Source organism: Polyodon spathula, chromosome 16 (genome assembly GCF_017654505.1).
Source record: "Polyodon spathula isolate WHYD16114869_AA chromosome 16, ASM1765450v1, whole genome shotgun sequence".
NCBI lineage: Eukaryota > Metazoa > Chordata > Actinopteri > Acipenseriformes > Polyodontidae > Polyodon > Polyodon spathula.
The window spans coordinates 13118885-13142208 of NC_054549.1; the positions used below are offsets into that span (position 1 = coordinate 13118885).

At 39.3% G+C, this 23324-nt stretch overlaps 1 protein-coding gene across 15 annotated transcripts in view; it reads right to left on the reverse strand.

Moving 5' to 3' along the window:
• The window catches only part of LOC121328632 (kinesin-like protein KIF1B), an 83350-nt gene that overhangs the window by 54498 nt on the left and 5528 nt on the right, over nucleotides 1-23324 (reverse strand). For all 15 annotated transcript variants that reach the window (XM_041273507.1, XM_041273503.1, XM_041273497.1 and 12 more), the window contains exons 3-7: nucleotides 5098-5174; nucleotides 3667-3846; nucleotides 2946-3011; nucleotides 2196-2374; nucleotides 67-178 (exon numbers count right to left, since the gene is read on the reverse strand). In XM_041273507.1, coding sequence (XP_041129441.1) covers nucleotides 67-178; nucleotides 2196-2374; nucleotides 2946-3011; nucleotides 3667-3846; nucleotides 5098-5174 — 614 coding nt within the window. The remainder of the gene's footprint in view (nucleotides 1-66; nucleotides 179-2195; nucleotides 2375-2945; nucleotides 3012-3666; nucleotides 3847-5097; nucleotides 5175-23324) is intronic.

The window sequence follows — 23324 nt, forward strand, 5'->3', positions numbered from 1 at the left end:
TTATTTTAGCCTGTAACTTGCAACGCTATTATTTAAAGCAATGCATTCAACACTCCTTAGTTTTACCTTTTCTGTTGAAAGATTGGTTTCTGCGTCAAGCTTCCTCTGTGTGAAGACTATCGTGAACACTGCGTGGGATCTGCTGCTGGTTTCATTCATGTTGGTGGCAGCTACAGTCCTGTAATACAGCAGCATGCCTAGGGTTAACTCTCACAGTCAGACACAGTGGAAGCTGTTTGAATGGGAGGCAAAACTGGGCAGTTACAACATCTACTATGCTTTAAATCTAAACTGTGTCTGATCACCATAGGACTCCATGTACACTGGGACACAACTCAATGCATTCTGCTACACTTTACCTGTCTCAGGTACCTTTCACAGCAGGACTACACTTACCAGCACTGTGGGGTGCGAGTTGAAAAGCCTGAACTATCCCAAACTGTCCAAGTGTACATGGAGTCATATGGTAACCCTACAACAGCAAAAACAATTACCTTTTATTTTGGAGGTTTCCATAACGCTATATAAAAAGGGAAAAGGTTTTTGAAAAATAAAGGACTGCAGTGATCATGTCCACACACACTATTCAATACACCTGCATTGTAGTTATTTCTGTACCTGTTATACCTGATATTGTTAAACCTGCACTTGTAATTTTATATTATCATAGCTGCATTGTTTTTGCAATTCAATAATGTACTGTATTCATCTCTAGGTATTTCTAATTGATTGCAATGAGCGGAAAAAAAAAAGGAGAGAAAATTGCACACAGCAATAAATGAGCAACAAGCCTGGTAAAGCGTAATCGCTCTTCTCATAAACATCTTCCCAATCTAAGAGTTCATCATCCCAGAGTTATATTGGTTTATATTGTGGTGTGAATACAGAAAATGAGTAGCGGTTGCAGTTCAGTCTGTGTGTTTGTTTGCTTGGTAAATGCCGTTCATGGGGCTCAGTTGCTGCTCGCAGCACACACTGAAGCAGACAGTGCATTTCAGAACAAATTCTCAGAGGCAGTGACATTTCAGAACAATAACTGCGCACAGCTGACTGTGAGGAGATAACCTCAGAATGTGAACGGGGAATGTAATTAGCAGCACAGCCCAGCCACCTTTGTGTGTTGTGTTTGTGATTGCACAGGGTGCATATTAAAGTCACAGGACACCTGCTCAAACGAGCGCCCGTTCTTTAATTCCATACGATTTTCACGATGGGAAGCACCAGCTCTCCGAGATAAACTTCTGATACATCTACGCTGCTACAGAGTTCCTACAGAGAGCGATGTCAAGATTATTGAAATTCCTCACAGGTAACCACCCTGTAACTACTACCAGGATTGAGTTTAAGGACAGACCCCGATTCTACCCATCTGAAACAACTTTAGCTACAGCATGTCCCTTCACTGACACCCTGTGTATTCCTGGAATTATAAACTGGCATGTGTAGTCGTATTTACTCAGTGATAATCTTCATGTGTGAGGTACTGTACAGATGGTACGGACAGAAATAAGCACACTGAAACCAAGCAGGCCTTGTGGGAAATGGCAGAATGCGTTCACAGAAATACTGAACTACACGAGTCCCTTGCAGTAGAGGCAAGCTGTTCTCCTCATTAATGAACCTACAGTAAGATGTGCGTATACGCCTGGCTGGTGCAGAGCTTGCACAATGGGCTCCAGAAATAGCAGCTCTGATTCAGCAGATCTGACTGAGCAGGGCGTCTCAGCTCCAGCCCTCTGGGATCACCTATACTGTTGTTTGTGTTTACAAACCTGTAGCAGCCATCTGATAATAAGTGTTCTGTACAGATATACATTTATACAGAATAAGGGGATACAACTGGGTGGTCACGATCAACTAGAAGCCCTCCATTACACATGGTCTTAATACAGCCTACTGTATGCTGTCTTTTAAATCAGAACTACTAGTTAAAATCTGAGGCTTAAGATGCAGTGGTTATGTATTACTGTCCATGGACAGTTTGAAGTTTACCATGCTTTACATGCTTCTGTTGTTTGCCTGCGATTTCCCACACTTCATAAAACATTGTAGGGATGACAGTACAGTACACAGCAGGTAACTTTAATAAGCATGTACGCACATATTTAGAGCAAAAAAACAAAAAACAGTAAATTTGATCAGGATTAGAAACCTGGCCATTTATCATTCCCCGGACTGGAGTGGTGAGCCGTTACCTGGCTTTGTTCCCGGCGTCCATCAGGTCTGCGATGTCGGTGTACGAGGTGACGGCCAGTTTGGAGAGATCTTCCACGTACGGGCCCAGCAGAGGGTGCTCCCGGACTCGCAGGTTCCCCTTGTTCTTGGGGTTCAGTAAATCCCGAACTCTTTCGCAATAGATTTCCATGTAGCTGACCTGGAGGATTGAAAAGGAACATCTCTTTAAAAGACTGGCTGTAGTGATTTAGACACTGATGAAGGCACATGCTGTTACACAAATGTTTGAAGCTATGGAAGACACAGCCTTCAATATTGTACCTCTGCCAGTCATGCGCCAGTACTGTGAAAAGGTAGTGTTCTGTATTAGAATGCATACTATTTGTAAGTCTGGTTTTAAAACCATAGATTTACATGTATACTTTTATTTACATATCGGCAAACTTTTTAGCCATAAGTAGATATGAGAGCATGATACACATTTCTCCAGTGTGTCAGTACTTTGTAGCTTTTGGCGAATTTAAGGACATTCAACCCGTATCAGGTTGCTGAGGAAACAATACTTGTGTGAATTGCCTTCCTGTGTAATAAATTGCAACAAGGCCTGAACAAAATATTAAAATAATCATGGGAGTCAGCCACAGTGGAGTGGCATCTCTTTGTGGGGAATGCAAACTCTTATGATAACATGCCAAGGCTAGAGGAAAACTGAGGAGAATTTCTCCCACCAAATTCGTAGCTCCACCTGTCTAGCGGACGTCGAGACTCACCTCCACAGAATAGGAGATTTCATCTTTCCTGTTGTCATTGATTTTCTCAAAGAGATCTTCGCAGAGCTGCGGGAGAAGAACACATTCGAGTTAAAAGGTACTAGCCGTGGATGTGTTACAGGACCGCAGGTCATTACAGAGCCTTGCCCAGATCAATAGGAAAATCAACAAGAAGGAGCTATTCAAAACGGTTTACAATGCCACTAAACAAAATAAATGCTGCATGCAATATTGTGAGCGCATTTACAATGAAACAGCATTTCAGCTCTGAATTTTCTGCACATTCCACTATCGTCTTAGACAAAACTGTTACATGTGTACACGCCTATGGAGAAGCTCTTTCGAAAAAGACTAAGAAATCATATCAACTGTCCCACTGATGTCTTACAAGTCATCTTGACAACCAGAGGCTTAAAGAATCTTAAAATAGGAAACGAATATGTCTTCATATTCAACAGAAATAACGTTTGATATTGCATGAATACCCTGTGAATGTGGCACCACCTGCTACAGCTGACTTATTTTCATTCAATAAGTGACCCCCACTTAATTTCAAGATACTGAGAAAGACACTGGTCACTGTGCATTAATGTATATAAAAGTGTTGGGTTTTTTCAGCCACAAGACAGGTCCTTCAGCCACACAAAAAAAGACAGCAAGCCACCGAGCAGTTCCAATAACTCTCCAAAGCAGGCAGTGTCAGGTAAAGCCAGTTTCTCACCAGCGGGATGATCCCCTCTTGCCCCTCTTCCTGTTTCCCCATCATGGTATAGGACTTCCCTGCCCCAGTCTGTCCGTATGCAAAAATGCACACGTTGTAGCCTTCGAAGGCATGCTGCAGCATCTCTTTGCCGATGTCATTGAATACCTTAGACTGGGAGGCAAAGCTGGGATCTTCTATCTGCAAAATGAACAGAAAAAAACAAACCCAATTACACACATGGCATGCATTGTGACGAGTATTACACCGTTAAAGAGGGATTGGACTAGTGACTATCAAATTGGACTTTGTTTTCCTCGATAAATTCAAGGGAGTGTCGTTACAAGGCCTCAATTCCTTAGTAAGAGATGTTCAGGCTCCCCCTAGCCCCCTGCCAGGCCTCTCCTAATAAACAGCTGAACATTTTAACTAGAGAGTACAGGACAAGAGTGCAGTTCAGGGAAATTCACCCTGCATTGAACCCTACAGAACTAGAGACTGGGCAGGCCCGTGCTGTATTTAATTGTATTGCATTGCTTGGTATGGAAGGGGGTGTGGACATATTGGGACACCTAGTGCTCTTTACACCAAACAAACATTTTACTACTGTGACAACTGTGCTAACGCACGACAGCAAATACAGCGTTGCATGCATTAATCAATCAATCAATCTATTTTATATAGCGCCTTTCACAGTGGACCACCATCACAAAGTCCTTTACAAGATGCAGTAACAAGAAGAAAATCCATAATACTTTAAATACAGAGAAATGCAAAATACATGGCATACAGAAAAAAAGAGCGTAATACACTAAATACAGAGGAAAGTGCAATAGCACACAATAGTACCATAACTGTTTGTTAAAAAAAAAAAAAAAAAAAAAACTAGGGGGGTGGTTAGTTACAGAATGTTATACAAAAAAATAATGCATGTTTAATTTCCAAAGCATGCAAAGAAATTCATCAATTTCTGCATGCAAAGGTCTAAATAATGTAAAATTAGCAAGGACTGCAGAACACAGTGAACAATGTTGAGATGAGTAAGCAAGTGACAGCAGGCCTAACCCCAGCCAGAGAGAGAGCGAGAGAGAGAGAGAGATGTGGATAGACTCTGCTGGTAGTAGGGCTGTGCAAACACTCCAGGTCCTGCCTACAAAGCCCATGAAGTCTACCTGCATTCCTGCCAACAGAGAATAGACAGATGGAGGTCCTGGGTTCAGTGGCTAAGATTGATCGACCGTCATATTTTCTTAGTAGCTCATTTGTGGTAAGTATTATATAATGTTTTAATATCTATTTTAAGATATGTGGAGCCTTTGTGCTGAAGATTTTAAATGCCTTAACTGATCACCATCTGTCCAGGTCGTCTCCCAACCTGCCATATCGTGCCACACAGTCTGTCCCCTTTTAAATAATCAAAAAAGCATAAGGGTAGAAAAGCTGCAGCCTTACCGTGGTATGGGACCAGTATGAATAGTCGAAGCTGAAGGTCTTCAATGGTTCTTTTGGGTTTTTGGGGTTGGAGATAGCTAGAAGAAAGAACAAAAAAAAGAAGTGTTCATTTCGGATGTTTTCCAATGCGACAGACTTAAACACACATTTTAAATGCTTCATCCCAAGAGAAACGCAAGGGAACTGGCACACCGGCCTTAATGCGATCTTAGCATGTAAACATGTCTCTCATCATGTCAGCCGGCTCTTTATCCATGCTGTACAAACAGCTATGATTTCCATTGCTATTAAACCTTCATTTATAAAACGTCCAGCTTTTACTCATCAGAATCTAAGCTGATGAAGGCAACGTTAAGCAGAAACACTTTTTTTTTTCAAGTATGCGTTTAACCAATAAAGTATTTTTTGATATGCGAGCGAGTTGCGGGGTTTCCTTTATTTTGTGTCTTGCTGAGCTCACAGTAAAATGTGGAATGGCTCAAACTGTGCCCTATACCTTCCTTGTTTAACACCAGGTGAGAAGGAGTGAAAGTGCTCTCAGCATGCAGAAAGCAACACTGCTGCTGTCCTGTGAAACTGGAATCGCTGGTGTCTCTGACCCTGTCAGCAGCTGAAGGGCTGTGTGCAGAGAGCCCAGCTGGGAAAACCTTCACTGGCAAGTATCTTATCAGCAGATCTTTCTGACAGGAGCCTCCCAGAGCAGCAGAGCACTGCTGCAACCCTGGAGGAGTCGACTTCAAGGATACCTGCTCTCTCATCAGCACCGCCAGATCAAGCCCTGCACTGCTAGTATGAGGCAAACAAGTACTGCAAGAGGTTTGCTTTATAACAGGCTTTTGGATTATATGTATATAAGAAAAGGGAAATGCATGAACACTTAAGATTCTGCATAGAATTTATATATGCTTAAGTGGCAGATCACGTACAGCTAATTAGCATGTCTCCTCTGAATTAGGATACTATTCCCTAATGAGGCGGCTTCTGTTGAGCCTCGCTCTGTCTCATCCAATCATTAGTTTAAACAGATTCTGTACAGTGTGTGCCAAATTCTGAACTATTCTCTAGAGCGAATAAACATGAGGATGTTGGCTAAAAACAGGTGCCATGTGGAGAACAACAGAAACAAGAGAATTTCCAATTATCCAGAGGAAAGCAAAAACATCTGAAGTGACAAGTGGGGCACAGAGTCACTTGGTGGCAAGATAAGTGTCCTTTCCCCATTAATATGAAAGGTGAAGTAGTAAGTCTGGGGCTGGGGTGGTACATATTAGCAGCCGATAGTCCTAGCAACATGAAAAATACAATACTGCGAGAAGATGTGCTTTCCCATGACATGAACAGCATTGACTTCACACAAAACCAAAGTGTGTACTGTTTTTTCATATTGATTTTTCATATTGTTTATTGAGAAAGCAAATTTCTCCTAGACTTTGTGATTAAGAACTTAAAGATATGCATATCCAACTTCAGAGATGGAAATAAGACTCCTATTGCAAAGCAGTTTCACCCATTCCAGGTTTTAATATAAGCTTGAGTAGCCACAGTGTACAGGGAACAAGCTCAGGTGGGTCTCATTAAACTCATAGTAAAACCAGGAATGGGTCACACCTCTATGCAATAGGAGTCTTATTTCCATCCATGCACAGACAAGCATAGTAATCTCTCCATATATAGATCTACTTAATCCAAATCTTTCCACACCAAGCTGCCCTATCTAAACTCCAATCCCTCGTGTGTGTATTACTGAAGCCTGGTGAGAAAGGCTAGGGGTAGGACCTCTTGTTCGCAGTCATGTTGACAGAACCAACAGAACCAAATCATGAATTCCCTTGAAATGTATTTGGTTGAAATGTACAGGGCTAGGTTGCAAAAAAAAAAACAGAATATATAAAATGACTAACAAATCTATTTGAATATTATAAATGACTAATAAAAATCTATTTGAAACGTCACAAATGAACCGATTCATACTTAGCACTTTTTTTAAAATCGCTACTTGATGTTATTTGATGTTAAAAACAAAAACGTGTACTTAATTGATCTCTTTTTTTATTTTATAATACTAACGTTTGAAAGCAGCCGTTCATGGTTCATCGCTAAAATCCAAACAAATATATTTAAACAAAACAAAAATCCAACAAGACGTTAGGCATGCGATCCCATTAAAGCGCAATGCTATCCTCATCTCACCACCGATGGTGGAATCTTAATGCACACTGAAAACGAAGACTCCCTCGCCGGGCAGATCAAAAGACACAGCCCTTTATAAATAGAAACAGTTGTTACTGACTGTCTGAAATTCCATGCTGGTCAGTAGTGGAAGTCTCTCTGCAGGGGAAGTTATTTGGCTCCTAGTGCTACTGACAAGCGCATACCGATGCCAGATTGGAGAGGCTCAAAACTCACAAGGATTAAATAACAAAACTGATGAGTAGGCAGTGTGTCTGGCTTAGCAACAACACAAACAAAACAGTAACACGAAGCAAAAGGGACTGTCGGTGTACACTTTACTTACCGCCAACGTTACGGATATAATCCCATATAAAGATTTTCCAATGGAAAGAGGGGCGTGCACTGCTGTACTCTGATGGAGTTTCTCTCCGTTAACACAGTACTGTTCTACTAATAAATATACATGCAAAGATTCTTTCACAATTAATGTGGACATGTTCCTTGCATTGCAGCATGCACAGTAAAGCGACTTGCACAGTTAAACCACAGGGGTTCCCTAAATGATTCCCTTTTAGGGATTCATCTGTCAACAGTAAGAGGATTGCAATCTTGAAAGACAGGGATTTAAATAAGCAGGAATGATATATATTAAAAAAGTGGCGTTCGTAATTTATATTAAAAACACACTCCGCACTGACACAGGGTTATTTTTTAAAATTAGAATTTTATTAGACTTGGAGAAAATAGCAGAAGCAACTAGTATGAGGCGCATTAACAATTGTGCTTGCACCTGTCCAGCGTCAAACTACAGGCATAATAAACGTGTGTTCACAGCTTATTGGCACTGTTAAAATGATTTTAAAAGGCATTCAGAGAAATGCCATCTCTTTTTAGTTCTATTAGCCTCTCTGCAGGACACACAAAGTATTCAGGTTGGAATGATCAGCAGTCTCCATAATTATCACAAGACCACTCATCACTAAGCCCTCGGACTGACATGGGCAGTGTCTATTCTTGCCATAAGCACGTTGATATAATGTAAAAAATGCAAGCAGTCCTATTAAAAACAAGACATGTGGGGTATAAGTCATTAAAACCAGAGTCTTCTACAAAACTGCTCAAAAAAAAAAAAAAAAAAAAAAAAAAAAGTTTTTAGTGTTAAACCTGACCCAAAAACCACTTGAAAGCACCCCTGCAGCATGTTCTTGTGATAAAATCAATACTGGAGCAGATTTGGAAACACTACTTGACACAGAATGAGGCGTTTCAAAATGATTATTAAGAACAGAGTGCTCTGAAACACATGAATGAATTACAACCAGACCCTGGTTAGTCAAAACAGGTAAGCAGGAAAATAAAACATTAAAAGTTTTATTAATTGGGCCTGTATGTCCCATCAACATCCATTCTGAACTCTACCACGCCTGCTGAAGAAGAAGAAAGGCACAGACCCTGATCTGTATGCAGGATGTGATTATTGGTGGGCAAGTCAGAGAACGTTTGGATCATTCTTATTAAAAGCCACTGAACTAATCTGCACATTTTCTGGCGCCGTCATTTGCTGCTCTGGTAAATATCACACCAAGCAGCTGTCGAGTCAATTTTTAATCTGTACAGCCTATCTCTTTTTACGTCAGCAATATTAAATTCGGCAAAGAATCAGGCAACTGACTCGAGCAGGAAGCCGCTTTTGGAAGCAGAGAGCATATACCCATTGTGGTGATTCATACTCTCAATAAGGACTGACGACTGAGATGAAACAGTAGCAGCACCACCTCCTCCTACACACAATGCCTCTGCGTCCGATTTGTCAAACTGTTCTTGCAAACAGGAGAAAGGCCCCCCTGTGAGGTGCACTCTCTTCTCATTCGTGTGCTCACTTCCACACTTTCCTCGTGATGACGTTCAATGCTTGACCTCACTGCCGGTGCTGTATGGCCCTGCTGTTTTTTCTTTGAGACGTTCTGCAGCTGAGAAACTTCTCTTTAAAAGATTGGATTGCCGATACAGGCAGTATGCTTCTGGCTTTAAAACACAAAAGGAATCGGAATCAAATCACGGACAGCACATTCTTTAGTGCAACAATAGGCAAACAGTCACTGTCACCGGTTCAAATCTTTCAAATTTCAATGCCAGGGCTGTTAGTCATTATACCCCTCATCCCATAATGCTGCAACCCTTTACTGTGTACTGATATAGTGGGCACCCTGTCTATGCAAACAGGACAATACGGAGGAGTTTATGTTGGGTTATATCTGAATGTACATAACCAGCATTCAGCTCGAATGCTTTCAGGTGTTGTTAGGCAGAACTGGTTTCCTATTTGATTTAAAAAAGTATAGCAGACTAGCTTTCCATTATATTATACATTGATGATCTCCGTTTAATTTAACCAGACAATCGCTGGATATTGAAAAACTCTTCAACCTCTGCAATGCATTTAAATGGGTGTACTTTATTAAACTATTCAGCTAGTGATTTCTGAAGCTGAACTGTATTACATTACAGAAGCAATTCTAACAGCTGCTTCAGATTTCTATCGACTGGTTCCATTAATAATATTATTCTTTGTTTTTTTTGAACGACTATGAACAGCACCTTGAAAGCTGAGACGCTGATGTGCCCCTGCTAATTATGATGTTAACTCTGACAGGACTTTAATTAAAAGCCTGACCAAAGACAGCGACACTCATTGTATGACACTGCGTGAGTCGCATGCCCACCAAACCCATTAACGTACAAATCAAATGTTCCCAGTGCCAATAAACTAACACTTCCTGAGCTGCTGTACTGGATATTAACTATAATTCACTCACCTCTTTTAAAAGAAACACTAGTTCAATTTCAAACACTGTTTGACTGAGGAAGGGAAATCAATTAAGAGACAAGAAATAAAAGCTGGAAAATGCCTGGAGACAAAGCTGAGAAATTTCAATTTTTAATCAACTGAAACACCCACCTTAAAAAAAAAAAGAACCTTATATTACCGTTCTTTTTGGCTCTGTGCTTTTATTAAATCACTTGCATCACAATCAGGGTAAATCAATGTATAGTTTTTGTGTCACCATTATATGCAGCAGCTAACAGAATGAGGTCTGTGCAATTTGCACCCATAGATCAACTCTATTTAAATATTAATTGGAAAGATCCAACAAGAATTCCTGGTCCCTGAATTAAAACCTATGCAAAGTGAATTAATTTCACTTGACGTTTTGGAAAAGCAATCAGTCCTTCTTTACATTCAGCAGTTTGATCCACACAGCTAAGAGCATATCCATAGCAACTACTGCTGTCGGAGCACTTGTTGCTTTGCCAACCTGCATTTAAGTGCACACAGAACTTGGATATATATATATATATATTTTTTTTTTAGCAGTCCGAGTTTCCAGACTGTAAAGATCTAGCAAATCAATAACCACATAAACAGAAACACAAAGGCCTGAGCTCTACAGCACAGTCTGGCTCTTAACCAAGACTCATAAATTTGAAAATATAGAAAAATGCAACTTAACCTTAAATAACGTAAACTGTCATTTCTTCTTAAAATATAAAAGTACAGAAACAGACTCTGGACACAGAGTTACACACACGTTAGATCACTGACAAGCCCCTAGACCGTGATTGGTTGAATAACTGATAACCCGGAAGAGTTCTCTTTTAAGCAACGTTGTTTCAGATTGACTAGATGTTTCTCAATCTGCACATTTTTTGCATTGCTCTTTAAAACAGATGCATAACACATGAAGTACACATGAAGTACCTGGCACTCGAATTTATTGGAGTGTCAAGCGCAAATTCTGCAATATACAATTAGAAGGCATCTCCCTGTCTTAACTCTAAATCTGTGACACTGATTACATGTATGAGGGCTTTGGGGCTAGGAATTGCATAGGAAACGTGTGACTTTTAGAAAAGTCAAACTGTGTAACTTCACATTTTTGTTTTGCATTCAAGACTACAGTGTACAAGAAGTGCATTACAACGTGCTGCCCTGGAGCCAGTCTGGAGAACACACTTCAGGAGTTCTTGCAATGCCAACACTGGATGCCTTAACCTGTTCTGCAGTACAAAGGGTGGCACTGCCAGCTTAGTAGAAAGATTCGCGCACAGACATCTTTAATCCTTATGCATCTGAGAGGAGACCCCAAGTCAATACTGAACATAAACATAGCACTCAGGACTTTACGCATGGACCGACACACATTGGCATGTGGCTAAATGGCTTGCCATTTTTACTTCTCTAATTTATTATTGCTACGCCGCTAGAAAGTCTCCCCAGTGGCTGGTTGATATGGCACCGTGACGTACATTACATGCTCCTGCTACACAATACCCTTCACTGTATTCTGCAGACAGTGAAGAGATGTGGGGATTAAACATTTACTAGCATGCCGTATTGCTCCTGTAAAATCGACTGCTGTTAATCAACGATCTATATTCCTGAAAAGACCGTCTTCTGCGGACGACGACTCAATGATGTTGAAAGCGGAAATCCTTGCCTCTCCTTTGCTCTGACTGTTCCCCTAGATCTTTGCAAACCAGACTCTAGTCTCCCGACGTGAAACATGCAGTATTGTTCAATGATGCGACACGGTTCATAAAATGTTAGTATTAATATTGCGATTCATAAAATACAATTCATTTGCCATTGTATTTCTCCCCAAGCTATAATTGACCTCCCCCTCCTCCTATACCCAACTGAGGCACTTCATTATAACACTGACAGCAGAGGTGCTAGAATAATGAACCACTGCTGCTTAAATATTTGTCTCTTTACCAGCAACCCAGCCCGAGATACAGAGACTCCTGTAAACACACAATTACACGTTTCAATAGGCTCTATTGCAATAATCAAACAGCTACAATGACGAGCGCTGCCAAACTCAGAACGGATGAGGATTCATGGACCAGGGGAGACACTAATCTCCACAGTCTTAATGATGCCACACACACTGTAGCAAAAGGGTGCCATTTTTAACAAGAGGAATGATTCATAACTGTGGAATCAGCTATTCTTAACAAGGTTGCTTGCTTGCTCGCTCGCTTCAAATGCACGGTCTAATTACCAGCTTATCTCTCTGCACACTTTGTACAGTTAATTCAGCAGTACAGCTATGGCCAAAAGTTTTGCATCACCCTATAGAATTAACTCATTTTGCTTCATAAAAAGTCAAATGAAACCTGCTGAATAATGTCACGTTAACATATTGAATTACATACCGCTTTGTAGTTTTCCCCATATACTTAACGAAAAATTGCTGAAAACTGAAAAATTTGACATTTTGAAATCTAACCTGAAATACTGTAATACTATTATGGCTTCTGGTAGAATTTTGCAATATAATTTTGCAGTTTCTTTGATTACATGATGTAAATTTTTGAACTATACCTCAATCCTAAAATTCTAGGTGTATCAAAACCATAGGCTTAAAGCTGCTGTGTCCGATTCCCACAATCATGCTGAATTTGACTCTCTCCGTTTACTATATTCTTTCTTGACACTCCAGTTTGTTTACACCCCCAAGCGCCCACTCAGTTTCAGATTAGTCTGACACAAGTCGTCAAGCATTGAAATACACAGCTCCTACCTCCTGCCAACCTACAACACTGCTGCTACCAACTCAATGCATGCTGGGAGACAGAGCAACCAGGTCCTGGACAAGCAAGAGCAAGCAAGTGAGAATTGAGATAATGGGTGCCATCTCCAGTGATGATTAATTCATTTATTAATGCCAATTTAAAAAGAAAGTACATAAATCTGGCTCGCATGGTGGGATAGCGGTTTCGATGCGTTCAAAATAAAACACATTAAATACATACTGCGGCTCACTTTATCAATTCCTTAACGGTCACAAGCAAATGAAGTTCAGTTATTCGCCGTACAATTTGATTAGAATCAGCTTTCTTGCACGTCAAAGTAAAGCACATTCTGTACAGAAGCCACGATCGCAACGGCAGTCAATTCCTTTGTCACAGTATTAAAGATATAAGCTCTAGCAACTGCCTTACTGTGCAGTCATATTGCTTCAGGTTTCAACTGGGATTCTGCTACCAATTAAAGACACACATTAAACATACACACACACTAGAATGCAGGTCTGCTGAGGACACTATGCAAAGGGTCTTCAGTCAATGCAAATCAAATAAAACCTTTAGTACTATAATCTTGTACAGAAATACAGATCACATATACAATAATCAATGTTACCTGTTCTTATGGCTGGCTAAAAAGGGATACAACAGATCTAACTGGTAAAGCTGTTTAATCATTATACTTAAAAAGGCAGATCACTCATGTCAGTAGTTTATCTATTGGGGATATTGGGTTACAGAGCTTTGCTGACCTGCCTTTAAATCAGCTACCTGGGGCAATGTCAGTGTTCTTGAGTATACCTTTTCTAATGTAATCCACGTGCTCCAAAGCAAGAATGCAGCATCTGGTGTGGGTTTCAGTAACAGCACTGTATATTCAAAATAGCACGTCTGATTTTTTCCCCACCATTCTAATGAAAGGAAATGAACTGGGGGATGAGTGCACGGTCAATCCTAGCAATGGTTCATTGTACAGCATCACGTTATTCTTGAAATACTGCTGTATGTCCAGAAGCACACAGCTAGGGTATCAAACTCCTTTCACAAGTGGTCAAGCCACCCCCTTACTTAATGGTAGCAATATTAACCTTGCAACAAATCTCAGAGACTGCCGAATGGACTATACCCAATGTGGAGTCTAAACACTGCTTTAAATGTCTGATTCTACTAAATTACTATTTAAATAGCAGTAATTGGTCATTGCATGTTTTAGAGCTATTAGCTGCTAATCTAATTCTAACTAATTAAAAACAAGAACCTCTACCCATAAGTGTTAGTCATACTTCTGCGAGTAATGGTTTCAGAAAGAAATGTTTTATGCATATCGTATCATAACAATATTTAGTGTACTGTTCACAGTATAGCCATTATTTAAATGATCGATCATTGCCTACAATTATGAATGAAGATAATCTTAAATCATGTTCAATCTTCCATTAATTGCAACTTTCTCCAGTGTTTATTGTTCCCCTTCAGTTCAAATACCTGGTATTTGTGCGTTTTAAGTTAAGGGTCAAGATATAATAAAAGGTAACACATGATCTACTAGCCTCATATAAGGCTATCATGCATTTGTGCATCTTCCATATGTCGCCATATAAAGATTAGAAGAGTTTTGCTTACTTGTTCCCTTATGAGGTCGCCACACATTAGAGGGGTGACTCTTTTGTGAACGCACAAGTGTGTTTAGGGGGGTCCCCAGGACTGGAAAATAACACAGCCCAAGAAGCTGCACAGCATGTGTTGATCCACTGCCATTTAACTGTGTAGAGCCCAGAGCAAAGACTTGGCATTTGTTGACTGAATGACCATGTGGGAACCATTCTCTAAAGCAGTGAAACTGGGAAGTGGAAATTCAAATTGTGCTATGTAAGCTAAATTCTTTTAATAATGTATTACTTGTGCCTTTAGTTGTTAGTTGTGCAACTTTGCAAGAACTAAGAACAATTTTAAAAAGTCTAACTACGCAAATTATTAGTTCAATTAAGAGTTAAGTAACTGAGAGTAAAGAGAATAAAAACCAGAAGACACTTGGGTCCTGAGGACCGGGTTTGGGAAGCCTTGCTGTATCCTAAAGAATGGGAGGTCTTTCAAAACAAGATAATCAAATACATTCCCTGTAAAAAAAAAAAAAGAAAGAAATGTTGGCATGTCTACCTCAAAAACAAATGGAAAACTTCACTCAGCTACAGCTGCCCTCACAGATACTGGGGTCTATAAATACTTCACCAGCTGGTAGAGGCAACTTTGCAAGCCAACAACCTTTCAGGGACAGGAAGGAATCGGTGCGTCTGTCCATTACAACCCCTCTCACTTCTAGTACTAGCTGACAGCAGCAGAGTCCAGCCTGCCAGAATGAGCACCAGACAACATCAGTACAATTAAGATAAAAGCAACTTACAGGTGGATGCAATCTGCAGATGTTTCTATACTCTGCACTCAATGTTACAGCAACAACGAATGGCATTTGAGAGGTGGCTATACATACAGTATTATAGCTTTAAAAATGTACAGGAAAGGAGTTTATTGAATGTCAAAATACAGTCACACAGCACAGAAAGATTTGGCTCGTTTTTCTGGAAATTAAACACAGAGCAGAAAATACTTTTATCCTTAGCTCGTGATCAACTGAAAACAGACAATAACTCCCTCGAGCCACACATTTGTTTTATATTCTTATTTATGGGTCCTTTATTGGAATAGCCCTGAGGCATGGTAATCAGTTGCTTTAATAAAACAGTTCTCTTATTGAACAATGGTTTTGTCTTCCCCGTTGATGTTCTCTTCTCGTGATTTTGCTTAAAGAGTGCAATCAAGCCTTTGTGAGCTCTCTCTGTATTTTTGGGGCACAGAAAACTAACTGAAGACAGCTTTCCAAACACATATTGCAGGGGCACGCTATTATTACTCCCCAGTACAGCAATGTTCTCTGGACTGGAGACGATGGAAGTCAAACCAGTAAAGAAGTCACCTTGCAGCAATGACATGGTCAACACATATCTGTATATAGAGGTGTTATATATTCTAGTGAAAGAGGCAATGCATTTTCAACAGCTGACGTTGACCTAAGCTACGTAGTTATCCTAATCCTCTTCTAAATCTCTAAAAATGAATCAACTGTGGGATTCACCACCTTAAATTCTCAGAACTTAAGCATTCCGTACATGGCCTGACAATGAAGAGATGCATTTTGAATGGCCTGTGTTCCTTTAGAAATAAAAGCATCTTTCTCATTCCTAAAACAGAATATTAAGCCTTTTTTGTGTACTTTGCCACAAAAACAAAAAATAATCTTAGAAAAGAGGTGCTTAAAAAATAACTTGTCAAACCATGCAAGTATCTACCCATGTGCACAGATTAAAAGTGTGGAGAGTTCATTGAAATTGCAGTAATAAAATCTTCAAGAGAGTACAACGGCTGCTGTTTATTCAATAGCATGCACAGCCATACTTTAAAAAAGTACCAGCTGGCTATGTTGAGGGGATGACCTTGCTAATATCATATGCTTGTGGCAAAATACAGTACACTGCACTCATTGCAAATACTGTCTTAAAATTAGATGCTATGTCCTGGAAAGCCTTGGAAACATCAGACGCTGCATCAGATGCTACAGTATGAAACGGTACACTCGACACGGCTGCGCTTGACTTCTTGCCTATTCATTAGCAGAGTGACAGGAAAATAAGAGGGGAGCTCCTAAAAACTGTTCCACAGATCGGCCTGATTCCATCTAGATAACTGCAATGTAGTTTTTTTTGGTTGATGCAGTGAGCCAGGCTTTTGAATGAGTACCGCTGTCAAAGTGACTAACTGAAACGACGCCCGCCCTTATTCAATGAATGACTCTGTATCCACAATGCATTTGGTTTATAAATGCCAACTCTGAACAGAATGAAATAGCCTTGCTTCCCAAGAAGCGAAAACTGCTCCGTGCAGCAGAGAGAAAAGGTCAGGAGTAGCAGATTACTTGAATCAATAGCACAGCCCGCACAGTAGCTCTAATGGATTAACGACCTGTTTAAAATGAAGTACCTCGATTCCAGTACTGCCCTTTTTCCCTAATCCAACAAGACGGAAATATAATTACAATTATGATGGTGATCCTCTTCAGAAACATAATCCATTCACTGTCCTTTGTGAGAATCAAGTGTCCTCAAAGATCTGTTACCCACAGGACATGAGCTTAAAGGCTCCGGGAACAAATCTATATAAATGACGCTACCACCACCACCACCACTACATAGCCTCGGGGACTGAATTAATCATAAACACCAGATCAAACAGTAGGGCTGCCGTGTGCTGATTTTTATACTGACGGCATTCTTACCATAAATTAAATGCAGCAAGGGTTCACTTTTAAGCTACGCACAGTAGTTCTGTTTCTTTCCATGCATATCGTCTTTATTGATTTTATTGGCCTTTGTTCTTCTGTTCCCATGTAATGTTAGCAGACTGCACCTCCCATCATACTGACCCAGCCCCAATGCAATCACAGGACGCTCAAGACATAGTCTAGGAAGACAACGGTTTAATATGCAAGTAAATAAACAGACAAAAAAGAGTGACTGTTTATCTGTTACAGTGTCCTACTGGTTTGAAATAAAAGAAATGTATTTAAAGCTTGAGTCATCTTGCATGAGTACAAAACTCCCACGTTTTTGCTAATTGCTATCTTTTAATTGATTATTTAAAATAATAATAATAATAATAATAATAATAATAATAATAATAATAATAATAACAACAACAACAACAATACAGTAAAAATATCCAATTAAAATAATTGTCGTCTTCAAATGCACATTTGAGTATAATAGCCATTGTAATTTGTTAAAATATAAAGAAGCTTGGTATATTTCTCCTGACTTGGAAATCTCCAAGAATACTTTCAAACAGCAGCAAACACTTACAAATAAACACAGCAAGTGTGTCAACAGCTTTGAATTACTGGTTTAGAAAACACAGCCAGCCTTTTATATACAGTACTGCATTGTGGGAATGACAGTTTAACTCTGCCCCTCCCACAATGCATCATGTAGCCCTTAAGCTTTGAATGCTGTTTCCCTGTGATACAGAACCAAGTGACATCAGTGGTATGCAATCAAAAAAAATCCATCATTTAGGATTATCTGTAATCTGTAACTGGCTAATCATTTGTTCTGAGGCATTGCTTGGTAAGGCCAGTCAACTGAAAAACACACATGTGTGAATCTTACTGCATATATACAGAACCATATTTAGGGGTTCAGTCTAGGTTTTAACTGATAAACGGCAAATAAAAAAAAAACACATCTGAAACAAATAAATAAATAAATAAATAAAATGAAACCAGTGTTTACAGGCAGAACAGCAGAGACTGCAGCCTCTTTCATCTTCAAATTCCCCCCTGTGGTTCATGGCGCAGTGGACTATGTTTTGTTGCAAAGTACATCTCACACTAATTCCCGTCAGGGCTGTTTTTTTTTTTTTTTTTTTTACTTGAGCAGTTCTTAAGAAGAGTATCTTTGGGCAATACCAGAAAGAACTGGTCAAGAAAAAGCCCCGATGCACAGATCAATTAAAAAAAAAAGCATAAAACACGGCAAAGGGTACAAACAGCAAAAAAGACGCCTTAGTTATTTCTCTCCTGTTCTGCAATCCCTGATGTCAAAGAGAAATCCCTCTGTTCTGCACACGTACCTGTTTTAAGAAGGAGCTTCAAAAGGTGTTCACACTGAATCAGTGACAAGGGGCTGACTCAGAGATTATAAAAGGAGGTGCTAGGATTGGTTCTGAATCACACCTCAGAATTATATATAAGGTGGTATTAGAGTCTAGTTGGCTCGCTCATTAAATGGTGGGTCCAGCTTTGTGACTCACACCTGCTAGGCCTGGAAAACAGAACTGGTTGGCTTGCTTGAAAAATAAATGTATAATAACGTTTGGTATTCAGTGAACCTGCTCAGCTGGTGTGTTTCCTAACAGCTTCTGTCATCGTCTGCAATGTTCAAGAGGTTTCTTCAGAAGCACCACCTGCCCCAAGAAATAGTTAAGCCCTGAAAGTTGTATTCAGCAATACAAAATTAAAATAAAAACTCAAGAAAACTGAAATTCAACCGCAGAAGAAATACATCGAAATGACCAACTGGGTGTCAAAATGCTACTCCCCAGCGGAATTGTATTATTGGATGTTCTTCCACTCATGCAAAGCACAGTTAGCTAATAAGATGGCGATTAGTAGTACAAACAGCTCATTCTGAAGTGTAAATATGACGCGATGGTTGAAGTACCTTCTAATAACAAAGCTAGCTTGAATGCAGCTTTGTTAGGTCTGTAAGGTCAAGCACAGTGCTCCACTGGCTGTTTTCTAACATTATGCTTTATTGAATGTTTGACTGTAGCATGTTTATGAAGCACTTTCCAACCTGTGATACAGCAGTTGTGTCAGCAGGGCTAGTCATCTTGCCTAAAATTAACATCAAGCTTTCTAAGGAGGAGTATTCATTTTCAAGCAAGGCGGAGGAGGCATGCAGGGAAAGATATTACCATCTCAGTAATTTAGCCAGCAAGACTAGTCCCAGCTTTATATTAACATGTGTACTGATTAATCTAACAAGCTATGCAAATCAATGGAAGATCTTTCATCATAAACATCTCAATTTAAATGAACCCTAAAGGTATTTCTGTTTTGTTTTTTTTTAATTGTGAAAGTACAGTAAGAATACCTATTGTTAGTTCAAGACTATCATGTATATTTAATTTTTTGCATATTTATATGCAAATCATTCCATTCTCCAGACGATCACATTCCAGAATTATTTCACATTCTTGTGCATGTGAAATCCATCTTGCTGCTGCATTCTGATTTAGCACATGGCATTTCAGCAGATCGCTAAAAAGGCTACAGTTCAAAGGTCAAAGCCATTAATCCGATGCGTTGCTTCTCAAAGCAATGAAAAGGCATGGCTTATTTAAACAAGGATGCATAAGAAGGGATAATATTTACTGCCAAGCACAATTCTAAAGATCCCAGGGAACATGTGCTAGAAAGGTCAAAGTGTCTGTACATGTTGGCAGTGGATCTTCTTCACTGCATGACTTTGAAAGCACAGGATTAATACAATGCAGAAGAAACTGCTTGCCAATTGTACCAATTAATCCTTAACACTTAATGACCATTTCACCTAAACGTCATAATGCTTTTTTTCCTGGCTCATTAAAAGGCAAAAAAAACAAACAAAAAAAACTCTATTTGTTACTGTTTTTCAAATGCTAAATAGTATTGAACGATATAGCCAACCCACTACAGATGGCAAAATGACCTAAAATAACGGTGCTTGTTATCAAACATAACAGTAGTTTAAGTAAAATGGAAACTTAGAGCTGACAACATAGGTATTCATACTTTCTACATTAACAGTGGAAACACCTTCAGTGTTCATTTTAATTTAATTGTTTATTATGAATGTCTTTAATGAATTTGTATTGCTTACTAATTAACCCTGCTCATTTGCAAATAATCCCATTAATATAAATAGGTTTAGTGCAGTGTTGCTTTTATTACTGGTAGCGTTGCTTGAATAATAATACTGCTACGTTTTGCTTTTGGACGAAATAAGTCAGCTGATCTACTGCATACCATGATACAACAACTCCCAGGATTGAATTTATTACAATGAATTAAAGAGTAACTAGCAGTTTATAAAGTCAGGTGGTAGAATGACAAAAATGTGAAATCAGATTTTTAGTGTCCAGTATTCAAAGGAATTCCTTCTTTGGTTATTACAGTAACAGTGCAGATTTTCAATACTGTACTGGCTGACTATTACACCCTCCAATGGCATGCTGTCTCGTCACAGAAACAAAAGATTAAAGCAAACGCGTATTGTCAATGTGCATTTAAAACAACCGACAGCCGAATGCATTGAGATTAATGCACGCCACTGCACCCGTCATGCAGTTTAACATGAGTGGAAAGGGGCTGTAAACTGAAGCTTCAGCATCGATGCAAAAAGAGTGATCTGTAAATTGCAGTTGCATTGCTCATACTGTGCATACCCAGCTCCTGGTCTGAACGTAATATACTTTCTCCCTTCGTGCAGTTCAAGAAAGGAACTGGCAATATTTCAAAAAAGCAATAAATACAGCATGCCACGTTGAGAACCACCTCCATTATGCCTGAAAACCAATTATGTTTTAGCGGTTTGTATAAAATGGTGCAGATGGCTAATGCACTTGGTCATTTTTTTTGTTTTTAGTTTTTTTACAGTGTTCTCCTAGCATCTTCTGGAATGGATTCTGCAATTACCGTGTTGTATTGTGGATCTACCTGTCTGGGCAGTTTTAATACAAAAAGGAAAGACTGCTTTTCTCCAAGATGAATGGGGATAGATTGGTTAAACAACCACTCCTCTAGTGTTCACCTTTGAAGTTGGACATTTGAGGAAGATATTGTAGATTCATCTTTCATGACTTCCCCATATATAACACACTAGTGCTTTACAGAAATCAAAATGCAGCACTGTCAAATAATATTAGCACAGTGTCATTACTCTTTGTACAGTGCAGTCTGTTAAGACCAGCGTACTGTATAACATTTTAAACACAGGCAGTGTGCTTTTAAATACAAGTGAACACTTGGCAACCCTCCCACCCACTGACACTCCATCCAAAAAGGAAAGGTGGATGTTACTCTGGTATACTTCGCACTAGACATGCTGTTTTGAAGAGCACAGCGTTAGGATGGCCAACTGCTTTTCTTTGGCTTCTCTAACAATGGGTCATTGTTTTTCTTCCAACAGTGTGAAAATTAAACTGCAGCCACTGACAGTCTGCCTTCGATTTCTAAATGAAACCATTATTGCATGGATGATGCAATCATACCTCCAGCTTTCCATAAAGCAAGCGTGCTACTCCTGCACACACTTGCTGTGGTTGCATTGTGGGAGAAGATTATAAAGGCTTTGTATTACATAAGTGACAAATGTTTCAGTCAGAATTGGATATTTTTTAATTGTAATTTTAACCACCCAAAGATTACCTCCTGACAGATACATGAATAGGTTTCCAACACAGTTAAAAATCGCCCTGTTTCAATACCTGTACAAATCTGCATTCTTTAAAATCCCTGAATCCTGGATTTAAATAGAATGCTGCATGACAGAGTGGTTCTACCTCCCCTCCCCCACCTTATGCTCTTATTAAATAAATAAATAAATAAAAATACATACATTTAAAAAAAAAACTCTCAATACAGTTTACATTTAGAATGACAGTTTTGACTGCAGCAGAAATGAAGACATATAAAGCAGAAAATAGGTAATTTTACAGCTCCATTTGCACTTTTTTTTTTTTTTTTTGTGTAAACTTGAAATGATTATTGAAAACACTGCATCTTAGAGGCCTTCCAGTCATTCCTCCCCAGCAAGTGCTAAGAAGGCTAAGCAATCCCACAGCTGCAGGCTTAGTGGAAAACCAGAATCAGAAAAATACAGTATAGTAACCTCTGATTAATGTAGGCTGAGGAATCCTACAATATCTGTTTAATACTTTCAACACACATCTCTGTTTTCACAATTATATTGATACTGCTTTAATCATACTTTCTACATTGCATCAGGACTATGATATGATTTGGTTCATTTGTTTCACATGCACCATTTTAAGAATGACCACAAATACAGCCTTAGTTCTTTGTTCCTTAAAAACAAATCTGTTTTAGTTGCATGAGATCACTAGCATGTCATTACCATGTCATGCTTGACACACAGTCATTTTTTAAAATTAACCTCTACATCCATTTTCTTTATTATTCCTTTGCATTAGCAATGTATTACAAGTACAATATGATTGATTATTGAACACTAAATAACAACACATGTTAAATTTAAAAGTAGAATATGGAAACACTTATTTAGAATGGGTACTCTCACCATAGCAACCTCACTGTTTGCTATTCTGGTTTTACAAGGAGGATTATACACTTAAAACCAGGTATACAGGACTGTCAAATAAGGCGTTTTTATTCAGATTGAAAGATTAGCTCCTTCTTAACCGACACAAACAAGAAAATCAATAATCCTCTAGCCTGCTGCTACAGAAACAGCAGAGCGTCAGCAATGACTGAACTGGCAGAGGTAGCACTGCGAGGCTTCGGCCTGCACGCAAAACCTCAACCTCTGAACTGCACACCAACACACCATCACAGCTAGTGATTATCAGCAACCAAATATCGTCCATATCACCTTCAAACATGCATTTTCTTTGTAATCACACGGCACTTAGATGGCCCCATCATCAAAATAATACTAATATAGAAATGACATTTCATCGCAGTGTCTGTCAGGCCTTGCTAAGTGATTTGAGACTTGCTAAGTGACTGGTTTAAGACCACGTCATACCAAATTTCCATTTCAGAATTTGATTATGGTTTAAGACCACGTCATATCAGTTTGCTAGCCTGCATTCAATCTGGCAAGTAAACA